Below are 14804 nucleotides of genomic sequence, written 5' to 3'. Positions count from 1 at the left end.
GGATGGTCACTTCGGCCAATCTGTTTTACAAAATTTGTTTTCTTAATGGCCAACCTTCCCTCCATCCCTCTTTTTGTTAGCTTAGAGGTCACCCATCAGTCAAGAATATGCTGCCTGCTTGTCCTGGGATAAAGCACAGTTACTTACCGTAACAGGTGTTATCCAGGGACAGCAGGCAGATATTCTTGCGTCCCACCCACCTCCCCGGGTTGGCTTCTTAGCTGGCTTATACTAACTGAGGGACCGCGCGCCTCTGTCGGGCGGGAAGGCACTCGCGCGTGCGCGGTGCGGCCGAGCTAGAACTTTCTAAAAAGTTCTTAGAGTGCAATCACTCTAAAATTGTCCGTACCGGGGCTCCGTCGGTGCCGTCACCCATCAGTCAAGAATATCTGCCTGCTGTCCCTGGATAACACCTGTTACGGTAAGTAACTGTGCTTTTTGACCGCCAACATAGTATGTTCAATCTCCCCAATTTTCTGGTTTTGCTGTTGAACCTGGGTTTCCAATTGGTTAATTTTTAATGGGAGCCCAAGAGTTAGAGAAATAACGTTGCTACATACCAATTGAAGGTTTTCAATTGCTGTCCAAAGAGAGTCCAGGGTTACCATTGGTGGTCTGAGAAGCGGCTTGAGTTGGGTCATCTGAGACTGGTTTTGTTCCAGCCGCTGAGCTCCATCGCGGCTCGTGTTTCCTTCCAACTCGCCACCGCTCTCATTCGGTGCTCCTCCCTCGAACGGCTTCAACGAAGTTGAAAATGTTGAAGCATTCGCCTCCAACCTTGCCGACTGCAACAAATTCTCCCTCCCTTCCATTTCCAGGGAGCCCTTTAGTCGGAGGTTTGACGTAGCTGCGTTTCCAGGCGCAGGGGGAGGGTCAGGTCCTGCAGGGCTCAGCAAAAATTCACTGTCTAAGCTGAGCCTTTCCTGAGGCTCTACAGCAGATAAGCCCATCATCGAGGGGACTGTAAATGAAGTTATTACAGTCTGACGCGATGTGGATGTAGCAGATGGGTAGAGGGATGATCCTCTGTCTTCCCCTTCTTTTCGGTATTGAGAAGAATTAAAGGAAACCTAACAGGTAAGAAATAGACTTGCCAACTCAGGAGCTCACAAACGCGCGTCCTGCTCTGTCGCCATCTTAGTTTGTTCTCCAAATTTTAGAATTTTATAGCAACCAAAGAGAATAAAGCATTTTTAATTTTTTAATTTTTATTTTTTTACCAGAGGCCCCTTTACAGTTAGTCTCTGATTTTGTCTCAGATTGATTGATTGTTGTACTGTGATCTTCGCTGGCTGTAAAGAATAAACATTTTTTTAAAACTTCAGTCTGGTCAGAATACTGCAGCATGACTGATTTGCAGTGTATCACGTTAAGAGAGGGCCACACCACTATTGCAATCTTTAAGAACATAAGCATTGACTCTGCCGGGTCAGACCAGGGTCCATCGTGCCCAGCAGTCCGCTCCCGTAGCGGCCCCCCAGGTCCATGACCTGTAAGTGATCCTTTACCTAAAACGTGAATCCCCTATTCATTTAGTGTCCTGTAAAGTTACCCTCTATCTGTATCCTTCATTGGTTAACAATAAAGGAGTGGCTTATTTTCAAATTATTTGCATTAATCCACCAAAATTTACATGGATTGACTCCTAGCCATATGCAAGGAATGATTGATCTTCTTGCAATGCTGTATTAAGCTTAAGAGAATATTTAATTCTTCTTTACCTAACCTGTAAAAATATAAATCCATTTTCTCTACTGGTTTCTTTTATCTTGGAAAAATAGAAGTCACTTCCATGAGAAATCAGGAAACAAGAAAATTATATAATGTTTCGCAAATTAAAACTTTTCTTTTTAATACATTTTTGCTTAAAGAAACAGATTTTAATTAGGTTTACGGTTACGATTATATTGTAATAACACATTAATGTGAAATAGTGTATTTGATTTCATGCTTTATAAATGAACTTATAAGCCTATTTATGTAGTGATTTTTATAAGAAATTTTCAGTGTGTGTTAATTAGTTATGGTTTATTATTAATATTTGATTGTTATAGAATTTTATGAATTTAAAAGAACAAAACAAAAAACATCTTATTCTTTCCTTTTCTATTTTTGAATGGAGTTCTTTTCTTAATTGATGTGAAATATACACTATATTGTAAACCGCTTGGATCCTTTTTGGCTGTTATGCTATGGCTGTTAAGTTGGCTGTTATATTATGCCTTTTTGGCTGTTATGCATCTCGCTTGGAAAGTTATGCGGTATATAAAGTTTTTAATAAACATAAACATATTTAAGATTGATTTATTAGGGTCTATTATCAACTGATTTGAAAGATGCATGATCTTTGATAATTTAAGACTATTCTGTCATGTTTTTATACTTTTATTTAATACTCATTTAGATGGTGATAATGCTGATATATTTTCTTTGTTTGAACTAGACTTTCTGAAAAATGTGGGATAAAAGTGTCAATAAATGAAAAAAATGAAATAAAATTTCTAGCTGGAGCAGATTAGATCAAAGGTTGATCCCAATTCTAAATGTCATATTACTGCTGTAGTGTTGCAACCCTTATTCTCTAGACCAGTGGTTCCCAACCCTGTCCTGGAGGAACACCAGGCCAATTGGGTTTTCAGGCTAGCCCTAATGAATATGCATGAAGCAAATTTGCATGCCTATCACTTCCATCATATGCAAATCTCTCTCATGCATATTCATTAGGGCTAGCCTGAAAACCCGATTGGCCTGGTGTTCCTCCAGGACAGGGTTGGGAATCACTGCTCTAGACATATAAGCACAAATTAGTGATGCTGAAAAATAATTTTATCTATTATCCAGTACAAATTAACTATGTAATGTTTATTATCTGAGGACAAAGGACAAACAGGTAGTATATTCTCATGTGTGGATGACATCATCCACGGAATCTAACACGGACTGTCAAAAAGTGTATTGTCACTTTAAAACTGTAAGAACGCTCGTACCACACGTGTGCTGGTGCCTTCCCGCCCAACGTCAGCTCATGGAACCATCAGTTTTCATTTTATTGTTGATCTGAAAAGCTGATCTTCGCGTCAAACCTGTCAATTTTTTGTGCCTTCCCATTTCATTTTTCCCTTTAGTTTTAGTCATTTTTTCTATTTCATTTATTTTTCATTCATTTGTTTTAAAAATGTTGCATCTTTTACCGATTTTGTTTTTGGGCCTTTGGACTCTTTGCAGCCTGTTTTCGAACTGGAGCTTTGATGTGTTTTTAGTATTCCATCTACTCAACCTCCCCTGACCATAGAGTCCTTTGATCTCATGTTGACAGTTTTTACATCGATGTCCAAGTCTCCTAGTGGCTTCAAGTGCATAATTGGTGTGTCCAGTGTCTAGGTCCTGACCATAGAGACATTTCCTGCACACACTACTCTCATTTGCAGAAGAGGTTGCTTAAAGCCAGTGTGTGGTGCAGTGGTTAGAACTACAGCCTCAACACCCTGTGGTTGTGAATTCAAATCCTACACTGCTCCTTGTTACCCCTGAGCAAGTCATGTAATCCCCCATTGCCCCAGCTACATATGATAAGAGTGTGAACCCATCAGGATAGATAGGGGAAAATGCTTGAGTACCTGAATGTAAATCACTTACTGTATTTTTCGCTCCATAAGACACATCTGACCATAAGATGCACCCTAGATTTAGAGGAGGAAAACAAGAAAAATAATATTCTGAACCAGTTTCTCCCTGCCATGCTCTGCACCCAATCCTACACTCCTTGGCAGGCTCTGTACCCTGTCCCCCCTCTGGTGGTCTAGTGGTAGGCCAGAACAGGAAACAGGGCAGGCTGGGACAGGGCACAGGGCAGGCAGGCCTAGTGACAGGCACGCAGGTCCCATACCCCCCAGTACCTTAAATCATCCCCCATAACGTTTTATACACCCCCTTTACCTTTTAAATCATACCCCCATACCTTTTAAAAAAAAAAAAACCAAAAAAAAAACAACACATACCTTTTAAATTGTGCACCCACCCCATCCCAATCCCTCCCTCTCTTGCTAGACAGCTCTTGTACTCAGGTCAGAAGCGCGGATGTCAGGAGCAAGCGTTACATGCTCCCGCTTGGGCCCGCCTTTGCATTCTGAATGGCTGGTGTCAGTTTTCGTGAGTCCCACAAGAACTGACTCCAACATTCAGAAAGCAGCGGCAGGCCCAAGTAGGAGCGCATAACGTGTGCTCCTGACCTGGGTACGAGAGACGTCTAGTGAGGGAGGGATACCGCTGGACCACCAGGCTGTTTAAAAAAGGTACCAATGATGGTGGTGGCGGTGCTGAGAGGTGGGGGGAGGGGTGTTTTGAAAAGGTTTGGCGGCGGTGCTGAGAGGCGGAGGGGGTGTTTTGAAAAGGTGCGGTGCGGAAGGGGGAGATGTTTTGAAAAGATGGGGCAGCGGTGGGAGAGTGTTTTACAACACTAAGAGGGGGTATAAATTTTGTATCTTCGTTACATAAGACGTACCGAGATTTCCACCTACTTTTGGGTGGAAAAAAGTGCGTCTTATGGAGCGAAAAATATGGTAGGCTGTAAGTGATATATAAATACTAAAAAGAAAATAAACTTTTCGGATCAGCTTTGTGTACTTTGACTATGACTGGAGACTGATACCAAAGCTACATCTGGAACTACTCCAGCATCGACATAGACAGAATCAATGATCCATTCCATCTCTTCAAGTTTATTAAAATTTTTGATTGATCGCCTATCATAGTTTCTAGGCAATGTACATAAAAAAGGGAATCTAATTATAATCTTTAAAAAATATATTTAAAAACATGAGACATGGACAATGACGTATTCAATGATACACAAAAAAACTGGGTGGAACTACAATAAATCCATCATTGGTGCTACTATCAGAGAGGGGAAAGCCTTGTAAGAAAGCTAAGAAGCATAAACATATCTGCTCATCTCAAGTGTCATCACCCTTGACATACTCTAAGCATCAATGCCAGATAGCCATCTCTTCAGTTGGTGTCTCCTCTGAGATGTTCCTTGACACCAAGGTCCCAAACGCCTCAACACCCAATGCAGCCAGCGCCTAATGTATCCTTGTCAATATCAGAATTGGTGCCATATCTGCAAGATATTTCAAAAAACAATTTATCTAGCAGGGAAACAAAACATCTTAGCCGATAAGTTGAGCATACTCTTTCAACCTCATGAGTGGTCATTCAACTCTACTGTCTTGCATCAGTCATTTACTATGTTATGTTAGATAATCTAAGATTTGGGGACCCTGGAAGTGAACCTTTTTCCTCCCCACCAAAACCACAAGCTTCCACTCTTCTATTCCAGACTCAATACTCTCACTTGTCTGGAGTCATGTCTTCTTTCTCTAGTCGGGAAGGTTCTATGCAAACTTCGCCAAGATAAGCCACCATGATTCTCGTAGCACCTCAGTGGCCCCATTAACCCTGGTTCCCTCTTCTCCTAAAATTCAGTATACTAGAACCTATCACACTTCAAATCTTTCCAACCCTGCTGACACAGCAAGAGGGTTCTCGCCTTCATCCAAATCTGCAGTCATTAGCACGGTATCTCTCTCCCCAGTATGTAGATGCTTTTGCACTTACTGCACCCGTGTCAGCCATCATTGAAGCTTCTAGAAATTCCTCCACTCAGCACTGCTATTGTTTCAAGTGGAATTGCTTCACAGTCTGGTATAATCTCCATTCACTGATCCAATCGCTTGTCCTCTCCCATCGATTCTAAACTACCTTCTACACCACCTGGTCTCAAAACTACTTCTGCCTTAGTTCATCTCAATGTTGTTAGTGTTTTTCATCCACCATTGAACAGAAAGCCATTGTTTGTACATCCTTTGGTTTCTAGATTCATGAAAGATCTTTACCATACCAAGCTGCCTCTTAAAACTTCTCCGCTGACTCAGGACTTTAAATGTTATACTTTCCACTCTGATGAAGCCTCCATTTAAGCCACTCTCAACTTCAGCTTTAAGCATCTCACTTGGAAAGTAATATTCCTCATGTCTGAACCCGTCTGAGTCAGTGAACTTCAAGCACTTGTGTCAGATCCACCTTTTATAACATTCTACCATGATGAGATAAAGGTCTAATCTAATCTAATATTACCGGGTCATCTCCCGAAGAGACTCGACTCATTTTACAGTTGATTAAATTTGATTAACATAAGAGCAAGCCTATAAAGGGGAGGCCTAAGAATAAGGTAATTATCGGTTCAAAGACAACAAGGAAATTAAAATGGAAGTTGTTTAAAATTTTATTAAAAGACATTACTACTGCACTTCAACACTTCCAAGTATAATGTAGACAACCAGGTTTTTAGAGCTTTCCAAAATTGTAAAATCTCTCCTATCAGTCTGGTGAAATCAGGAAACCCATTCCAAATTTCAACCAGTTTGAATGCCATAGATTTGCTAAGCTTCCCAGCATATTTAATTCCCATAGAAGAAGGATATGTTCCTCTAGAAGAAGGATATGTTGTAGTCCTTGAATCTGGTAGCATTCCAACATAGAGGGATAGAAGAGTCAAATATTCCATAAAGGAATTTAAAGATAACAAATGCACACTTGAACTGTATCCTGTAACGAACTGGTAGCCAGTGAAGTTTTCTCAATAATGGGGATACATGATCATACTTCCTCTTTCCAAAAATAAGTTTAGATGCTGTGTTTTGTATCAGCTGCAGCCGGTCTAAACTATCCTGTTTGATACCCAAATAGACAGAGCTACAATAGTCCAACTGAGCGAGGACAGTAGACTTGTACCAGCAATAAGTAATGTTCATGATGAAATAGTGATCTAACTTTCCTCAGCGTATGCAAACTAATGAAACATTTCTTTGCCAAAGAGTTTATCTGATCATGAAATGTAAGAGAGGAATCCAGAATAATACCTAAAATTCTAGAGGAGAAATCTAGGTGTAATGAGATGCCCGATTTTAATGTAACATCAGTAGGAAGGTTTTCTAATCTAGGCCCAATCCAAAGTAATTTGGTTTTAGAGACATTCAGTTTCATTTGGATGGACGCCGCCCACATCTGTAATTTGGAAATGCAACTGTCAATGCCCAAAACCAAATTACCAAGATTGGGACTGACTTCCAATAGAATGAAAATATCATCCACATAAGTAAATATAGTCTCTGCGGAGGAAAGACAAAAATTTTTCAATGAAGTCCTGTAGATATTGAACAAAATTGGTGACAAGGGGGAGCCTTGCGGTACCGCACAATTAGGTATCCATGACGATGAAACCTCACCCTCTAGACCAGGGGTGCCCACACTTTTTTGACTCGCGAGTTACTTTTAAAATGACCAAGTCAAAATGATCTACCTACAATAAAATTTTAAAAAAACACAACGCACACTGTACACATAGAATTGTTAATTATCATTCCTATTCCAGGGTTTTTTCAAAGAGGTCAAAGCAGATGACTCTATGCACTGTCACCTCAGTAACAACCATACAAAAATAGACAAATACCCACCCCCCTCCCTTTTTACTAAACCACAATAGCAGTTTTTAGTGCAGGGAGCTGCGCTGAATGCCCAGCGCTGCTCTCAACGCTCATAAGCTCCCTGCGCTAAAAATCACTATTGCGGTTTAGTTAAAGGGGACCATATTGTAAAATATAGACAGCAGATATAAATTCAGACACATTTTGATCACTAAATTTAAAATAAAATCATTTTTCCTACCTTGTCTGGTGATTTCATGAGTCTCTGGTTGCACTTTCTTCTTCTGACTGTGCATCCAATCTTTCTTTCAATCCTCTCCTCCACGCCTCATTCCCTCCCCCAACTTTTTCTTCCTCTCTCCCTGACCTTTCTTTCTTTCTCTCTTCATGCCCCCTTTCTTTTTTTCTGTTTCTCTTCTTTCCTTCGGTCTTCCTGCCTGCCCCCTTCCTTTCTTTTTCCCTGCCCTTCCCCAAGCCACTGCAACTGCCATCGGGGAACAGGACCAAACCGCCACCAATGGATAACAGGCCCCAAAGCCGCCGCCGCCCCATGCTCTTCCTGCTTCAGGCCGACCAGCATTCCTCTCCCCGACATCAATTCTGCAGTCGGAGAGGAAGTTCCGCCCAGCCAGGCAGCGATTGGCTGGCCCGAACTTCCTCTCCGACAGCAGAATTGACGTCGGAGAGAGGAAGACTGATTGGCCCGATAGATCGCCAAGGCAAAGTGAGTCCTGGGTGATCGACTCACTTTGCCTTGGCGAGCTACCGGTCGATCGCGATCGACCTATTGGGCACCCCTGCTCTAGACATACCTCATAGGAGCGCAGCGAGAGGAATTTGCTAAACCAATCTAAAATCACATGATGCAAACCTATGTCAGCTAGCATACGGATCAGAATGTCATGATGGACCACATTGAACGCAGCCAAACAGATCGAATTGTAGCAACACCACATATTTATTTTGCATCTGTAAATTTTGAATCTTTGCAGTTAGTGACAAAAGTTTCTGTGCTGAAATTTGGTCTGAACCCATGTTGAAATGGCAAAAGGATAGAGAATTTTTCTAAATAGTTAGAAAGTTGACTAGATATAATTGATTCCATCATTTTTGTCATTAGAGGTATATTCGCAATTGGGTAATAATCAGAAGGGACCAAAAGTCATCTTGAAATTTCATCTGAACCAGTCTATTTCCTATCTTCTTTCCAAGACCATATTCTCACCCTGCTGAATCTTCATGCCATACATTGGACTGTAAACATGCTCTTGCTTATTACTTGGATCAGACTAAACCTTGCAGAACTTCCACTCAACTGTTCCTTTCTTTTGACCCAAACAGACTAGGAACACCTGTCACCACATGTCTGGCAGACTGTATCTCCTTTTGCTTGGGCTGATTCTTGAAGGCCGTGTCACTGCACATAAAGTTTGAGCAATGGCGATTTCAGTAGCTTATCTACATTCCACTCCCATCAAGGACATCTGTAAAGCAGCCACTTGGTTCTCAGTTCATACCTTCATATCTCACTATTGTTTGAAGAATCATTCCAGATGGGATAGTCAGTTTGGCCAAGCAGTTCTACATTTTCTCCACTTAGATGCCAACTTCCCTCCAAACCTTTTGGTTTCAACAGGCTCATTGTAGTTGTCAATAATCCTGGCAGCTAGGGAGTCCCACATATGAGAATATACTGCCTGCTTGTCCTTGGATAAAGCATAGTTACCTGTAGCAGGTGTTTTCCGAGGACAGCAGACAGATATTCTCACAATCCTCTCTCCTCCCCTAGTTGGCTTCTTAACTTTGTTACTGAACTGATGATCTTACGAGCTGATACTGGGTGGGAAGGCACAAGCTTGCATGCGGTATGGGCAGTCTTAAAATTTTAAAGTGACAGTACACTTTTTTTTTTTGACTGTCCGTGCTGGATTACGTCACCCATGTGAGAATATCTACCTGCTGTCCTCGGATAATACCTGCTACAGTTGAGTAACTATGCTATATCTATTTGTTCCTTCAGAGAGAAATTCTTTCAAGAAGTGAATTCCCTGAATCTGAAATCCTCACATCCTATGGCCAAAACAAAAACCTTAGTGAAAAGCTTGATGAATAGAGCTGAGCTGTTGCTACATGTCACTATTGCAGCACAGTCTGGCATCACAAGGAGTATATCTGATACTCCTGCTGAAACACCAGGTATTATAATGTTCTTCATGTTTTCCATAGCCATTAGTAGCTGTTCTCTACAGATCACTCAAGGCCACTGAATGGAGAAAGAAGTGATTTGGTATAGGTGCTCTTCTTCAGGCATGGCTAAAATTGAATTGGCTGTATGGTTTTCCCCCTTAGCCATTGATGGGCTGTCTGTTACAGAAGATAACATCTCATCCTGGAATGGTAATCCTAGTTGTGCCAGAGTGTCTGAGATGTCTTTGGTATTCAGACCTGGTTCAGTTGCAGATTAAGGACGACCTCAAACCACCTCAGAGATGAGGACTCTTGGCAAGGACCCCAGTAGTCATGGACAGCTCATCTCCTTTTTATCATATGGCCTGGCCATTGAGAAATTGAGGCAGAAAGACCATGGCCCAATATTCAATGCTATTTAGACAGCTGTTTAAATAGCACGTAGCTAGCTTTCCCTCACAGAATATCTCATACTCCAGATTGGTTAGTGGCAGGCTATGTCATGTGACATAGCTGGTCACCACCAATATTCAGCAGCTTGCCGGCTAAGTTCAGTAGCCAAAGACATCTGCCAAAAAGGGTGGTATATCTTTGGCCATTTAAACTTAGCTGACTGTCTATGTCTGCCAAAAATAGACCAGAAATCCAGTGCCAGCATTGAATTTTTGGTATTACCATGGACTGCACGTGATCTGAATATGAGCCTCCATATGACTCTATGTGAACAGCATCATCGTGATTTTTTTTTTTTTTTTACAAGGAAGCATATTCTAGTCTGGAAGGTCTTTGAAGCATAGTGTGAAGAGAGAGGATCCTTTCCTTTTTGGACATCGGTAACCTCTGAAAGTTTTTTTAAAAGGTATATATCATCATACTGCCTAAAATTGCAAGTGACAGCACTAGCATGTTAGGCTAGTTAGAGGGAGCATCGATGTATTCACATATGAAGATCGGAGAAGATTATCATGCCGCTGTACCAGGCCATGGTGCGCCCTCACCTGGAGTACTGCGTTCAGCACTGGTCCCCGTACATGAAGAAGGATACAGTACTACTCGAAAGGGTCCACAGAAAAACGACTAAGACAGTTAAGGGAGTGGAGGAGCTGCCGTACAGCGAAATATTAGAGAAACTGGGCCTCTTCTCCCTCGAATAGAGGAGATTGAGAGGGAACATGATCGAAACATTCAAGGTACTGAAGGGAATAGACTTAGTAGATAAGGACAGGTTGTTCACCCTCTCCAAGGTAGGGAGAACAAGAGGGCATTCTCTAAAATTGAAAGGGGATAGATTTTGTACGAACGTAAGGAAGTTCTTCTTCACCCAGAGAGTGGTAGAAAACTGGAACGCTCTTCCGGAGTCTGTTATAGGGGAAAACACCCTCCAGGGATTCAAGACAAAGTTGGACAAGTTCCTGCTGAACAAGGACGAACGCTGGTAGGGCTAGTCTCAGGGTGCTGGTCTTTGACCAGAGGGCCGCCGCGTGAGTGTACTGCTGGGCATGATGGACCACTGGTCTGACCCAGCAGTGGCAATTCTTATGTTCTTATGTGTATTCCCTAAAGAAAACCTATTTTCAACCTGTAGTTCTATCTTGGAATCTGGTAATATGTAGAAATAAAACAAAAACATAAGGGAAAATATTAATACCTTTTTTATTGGACTACTTAATGTAGTTTATGATTAGCTTTCAAAGAAGGAGTTACCTTTCAAGAGTGGACTATCACAGCCACCACACCATTTCACCTTGGCATCTTAATTTGGTTTTGTGAGTGTTGATGGTTCTACCTTTTCAACTTTAAAGGATCCTATGCTGAAGTTAGTAATTTTGGAAGCAATTTCTTCAGCAAGGAGTATTTCGGAATTACAGGACTTATCTTGCCAAGATCCCTTCTTGCATTTTACAGAAGCAGGAGTTTCTGTTCATACAGTTCCCTCTTCCCAAAGTGGTTTTGATTTTGCTCTCCTTTTGGAGGGAAATGGGAGGGGAGAGGAGAGTGTAGGGTCCTAAAGTGTTAGATCAGTGGTCTCAAACTCGCGGCCCGCCAGGAACTATTTTGAGGCCCTCGGTATGTTTATCATAATCACAAAAGTAAAATAAAACAGTTTCTTTTTTTTTTTTTAATATCTTTATTCATTTTTACATTATACAATCAAGTGTAAAAGAAATCAAATCATACTGTACATTCTTCACTTGAAACTCTACAATCATTTTATACCATAGATTATCTCCCCTCCCTCCCTTTTCATATATTACCCCTCATAATGTCATAAAACCCACTCATCCCCCTTCCCTCTACACATATTTAATGGGGATAAATACAATTATTTATTATAATACTCAATTAATGGTCCCCACACCCCTTTAAATTTCTTATAATAACCACTCTTAATTGCCAATGTTTTTTCCATTTCATACACTTGACAAACCGAACTCCACCAAAAACAATAATTCAATCCCCTATAGTCTTTCCAATTATATATTATATGTTGGATGGCAACTCCTGTTAAAATCATTAACAGTTTATTATTATTCGATGAAATTTGACTTTTGGCCCTCATAGACATTCCAAACAAAACTGTGTCATATGATAAGGCCACAGGATTCTCTAACATACAATTTATTTGACCCCAGATCAATTTCCAAAAATTATTAATAAACGGACAATAAAATAATAGATGATCTAGAGTTCCAGCACAATGCCAACATCTATTAGACTTAGAGCAATCCAATTTTTGTAAACGAACAGGGGTCCAGAATGCTCTATGCAACAGGAAAAACCATGTTTGCCTCAAAGACACAGACATTGTACATCTTATCCTCCAAGACCAAATACGTGGCCATTGAGATGCATTAATTTGATGCTTAATCTCAATGCTCCAAATATCTCTAAGTACAGTCCTTGGTTTTTTATTTAAATATCCAGACAATGTTTTGTACCACTGCGCGGCCTGGTGACCCATAAAATCTGCCTGGAAGCATAAGAATTCTAGAGTAAAATGAGTATTTAAAGATTTCCATTCAGGGAACCCTGCCTGAATGGCCTGCTTCAATTGCAACCATTTATAACTTTGTTTTTTATTAAGTCCAAATTTATGTTGTAATTGTGAAAACTCCAGCAGCTTACCATCATTAATAACATCATTTAAAGTACGTATTCCTGCTTCAATCCAATCCTTCCAGACAATCATAAAACCGCCTATTTGTATCTTGGAGTTCAGCCATATATTTTGACAAGTAGATTTTTGAATAGTAATAGGAGTTAAGTTGTTAACATACTTTAATGTTGTCCATGTGTCCATTAATATCCTATTACTTTTCCTTATTCTAGGCATTTTAATACTAATCAAATGACGAAGCCTAATAGGAGACATGAGCTGCCACTCCAACCATAACCAATCTGGAAGCTTCTCCATGAGTTCTGGGAGGACACAATACATACCTTGGCGCAAGATATAGGATTGATGAAACCTATAAAAATTTGGAAAATTTACCCCTCCCTCCTCAATTGGTTTTTGTAAAGTCACTAGAGCAATTCTTACAGCTTTACCCAGCCAAATAAATTTACTAAGAATATTATTTAACTTTTTGTAAAAAGACCCCTGAAAAAAAACTGGTATCATTCCCATTTGATAACAAACCACAGGCAATATCATCATTTTGACTGTTTGTACTCTTCCCCACCAAGATAAATGTAATGGATTCCATTGCTCACATAACTCTGTTACTTTTTGCAATAAACTTTTTTCATTCATTATAATTGTCTCATCAATCGTGTTTTTTATCCATATACCTAAGTATTTTATTCCTTCTTCTTTCCATATAAAAGGGAATGAATCAAATAATCCTTTTGTGCAATACACATTTAAAGGAAGAACTTCTGATTTAGTCCAATTTATTTTATATCCTGAAAACTTTCCAAATTTTTCTATCAAATCCAATAAATTTGGAATGGTTGTTTCAGGATTCCTCAAATGAAGTAATATATCATCCGCATATGCAGAAACTTTATATTCTTTATCCTTATGCATAATACCCTGTATCTCCTCTTCCTGTTGAATAGCTAGTAATAAGGGTTCAAGCACTATATCAAAAAGTAAAGGAGATAGAGGACATCCCTGCCTAACTCCCCTTTGCAATTTAAAACAATCAGAAAAATTATTATTGATATATAATCTAGCAACAGGAGAGCTATACAGAGTTTTAATCATTTGTATAAATCCCGAACCAATACCAAACCACTCCATGGCCTGATACATAAATGTCCATTCCACACGATCAAAAGCTTTCTCTGCATCTAGAGACACAGAAAAAGCCGGATCTCCAATTTCTTTTGTTAAATATAACATTTGCAATGCCAATCTGGTGTTATTAGAAGAGTGTCTCTGAGCAACAAACCCTGTTTGATTCATACCAACTATATGAGGAAGAGCTTTTGCTAAACGTGTAGCCAAAAGTTTGGCTAATAATTTACCATCTACATTTATCAACGAAATAGGCCTGTAATTTGAAACCAACATGGGATCTTTATTTGGCTTCGGCAAAACAATAGTTAATGATTCTGCCATAGTGCCTGATATACAACCTTTCTTTAGTTGATTCTGATATAAATTTAATAAATGAGGTAAAAGAGTATTTTGAAATGTTTTATAAAACTCTACCGTAAAACCATCACCACCTGGAGCGGTCCCCACTCTAAGAGACTTCAATGCTGTTTGTAATTCTTGTAAAGATATTGGATTTTCCAAACTTCTTTTTATATGATCAGGAATCTTCGGACCTTCAATATTATTTAAAAACTCTATACCATCTTTTTCTTTATTTAAATAAGACTCAGAAGAATACAGGTTTTTATAATAATTTAAAAACTGTTTTAAAATAGGACCAATCTGAAAATGAGTTTCACCTTTTTCATCTTTTATTGCATTCAATTTCATCTTTCTTTTTTTCACTTTAAGATAATTTGCCAATAGTCTTCCCGCCTTATTTGAACTACCATAATACAAAGCTTGTTGACACATAATATTTTTTTTAGCCAAATTAGAAGAAATCTCATTATATTTATATTTTGCTTTTAATAAAGTTTGCAACGTAGAATTCTCCCACTTATTAATCAATTTTAATTCTAAATCTT

The 14804-nt window shown here is 39.7% G+C and overlaps 1 protein-coding gene across 4 annotated transcripts in view; it reads left to right on the top strand.

The window, feature by feature from the left end:
* The window catches only part of HECTD4 (HECT domain E3 ubiquitin protein ligase 4), a 492696-nt gene that overhangs the window by 214627 nt on the left and 263265 nt on the right, over positions 1-14804 (top strand). For all 4 annotated transcript variants that reach the window (XM_033956861.1, XM_033956860.1, XM_033956862.1 and 1 more), the window contains one exon: positions 9505-9680. In XM_033956861.1, coding sequence (XP_033812752.1) covers positions 9505-9680 — 176 coding nt within the window. The remainder of the gene's footprint in view (positions 1-9504; positions 9681-14804) is intronic.

This window comes from Geotrypetes seraphini, chromosome 8 (genome assembly GCF_902459505.1).
Source record: "Geotrypetes seraphini chromosome 8, aGeoSer1.1, whole genome shotgun sequence".
Classification (NCBI taxonomy): domain Eukaryota; kingdom Metazoa; phylum Chordata; class Amphibia; order Gymnophiona; family Dermophiidae; genus Geotrypetes; species Geotrypetes seraphini.
This window is presented reverse-complemented; position numbering and strand designations above follow the sequence as displayed.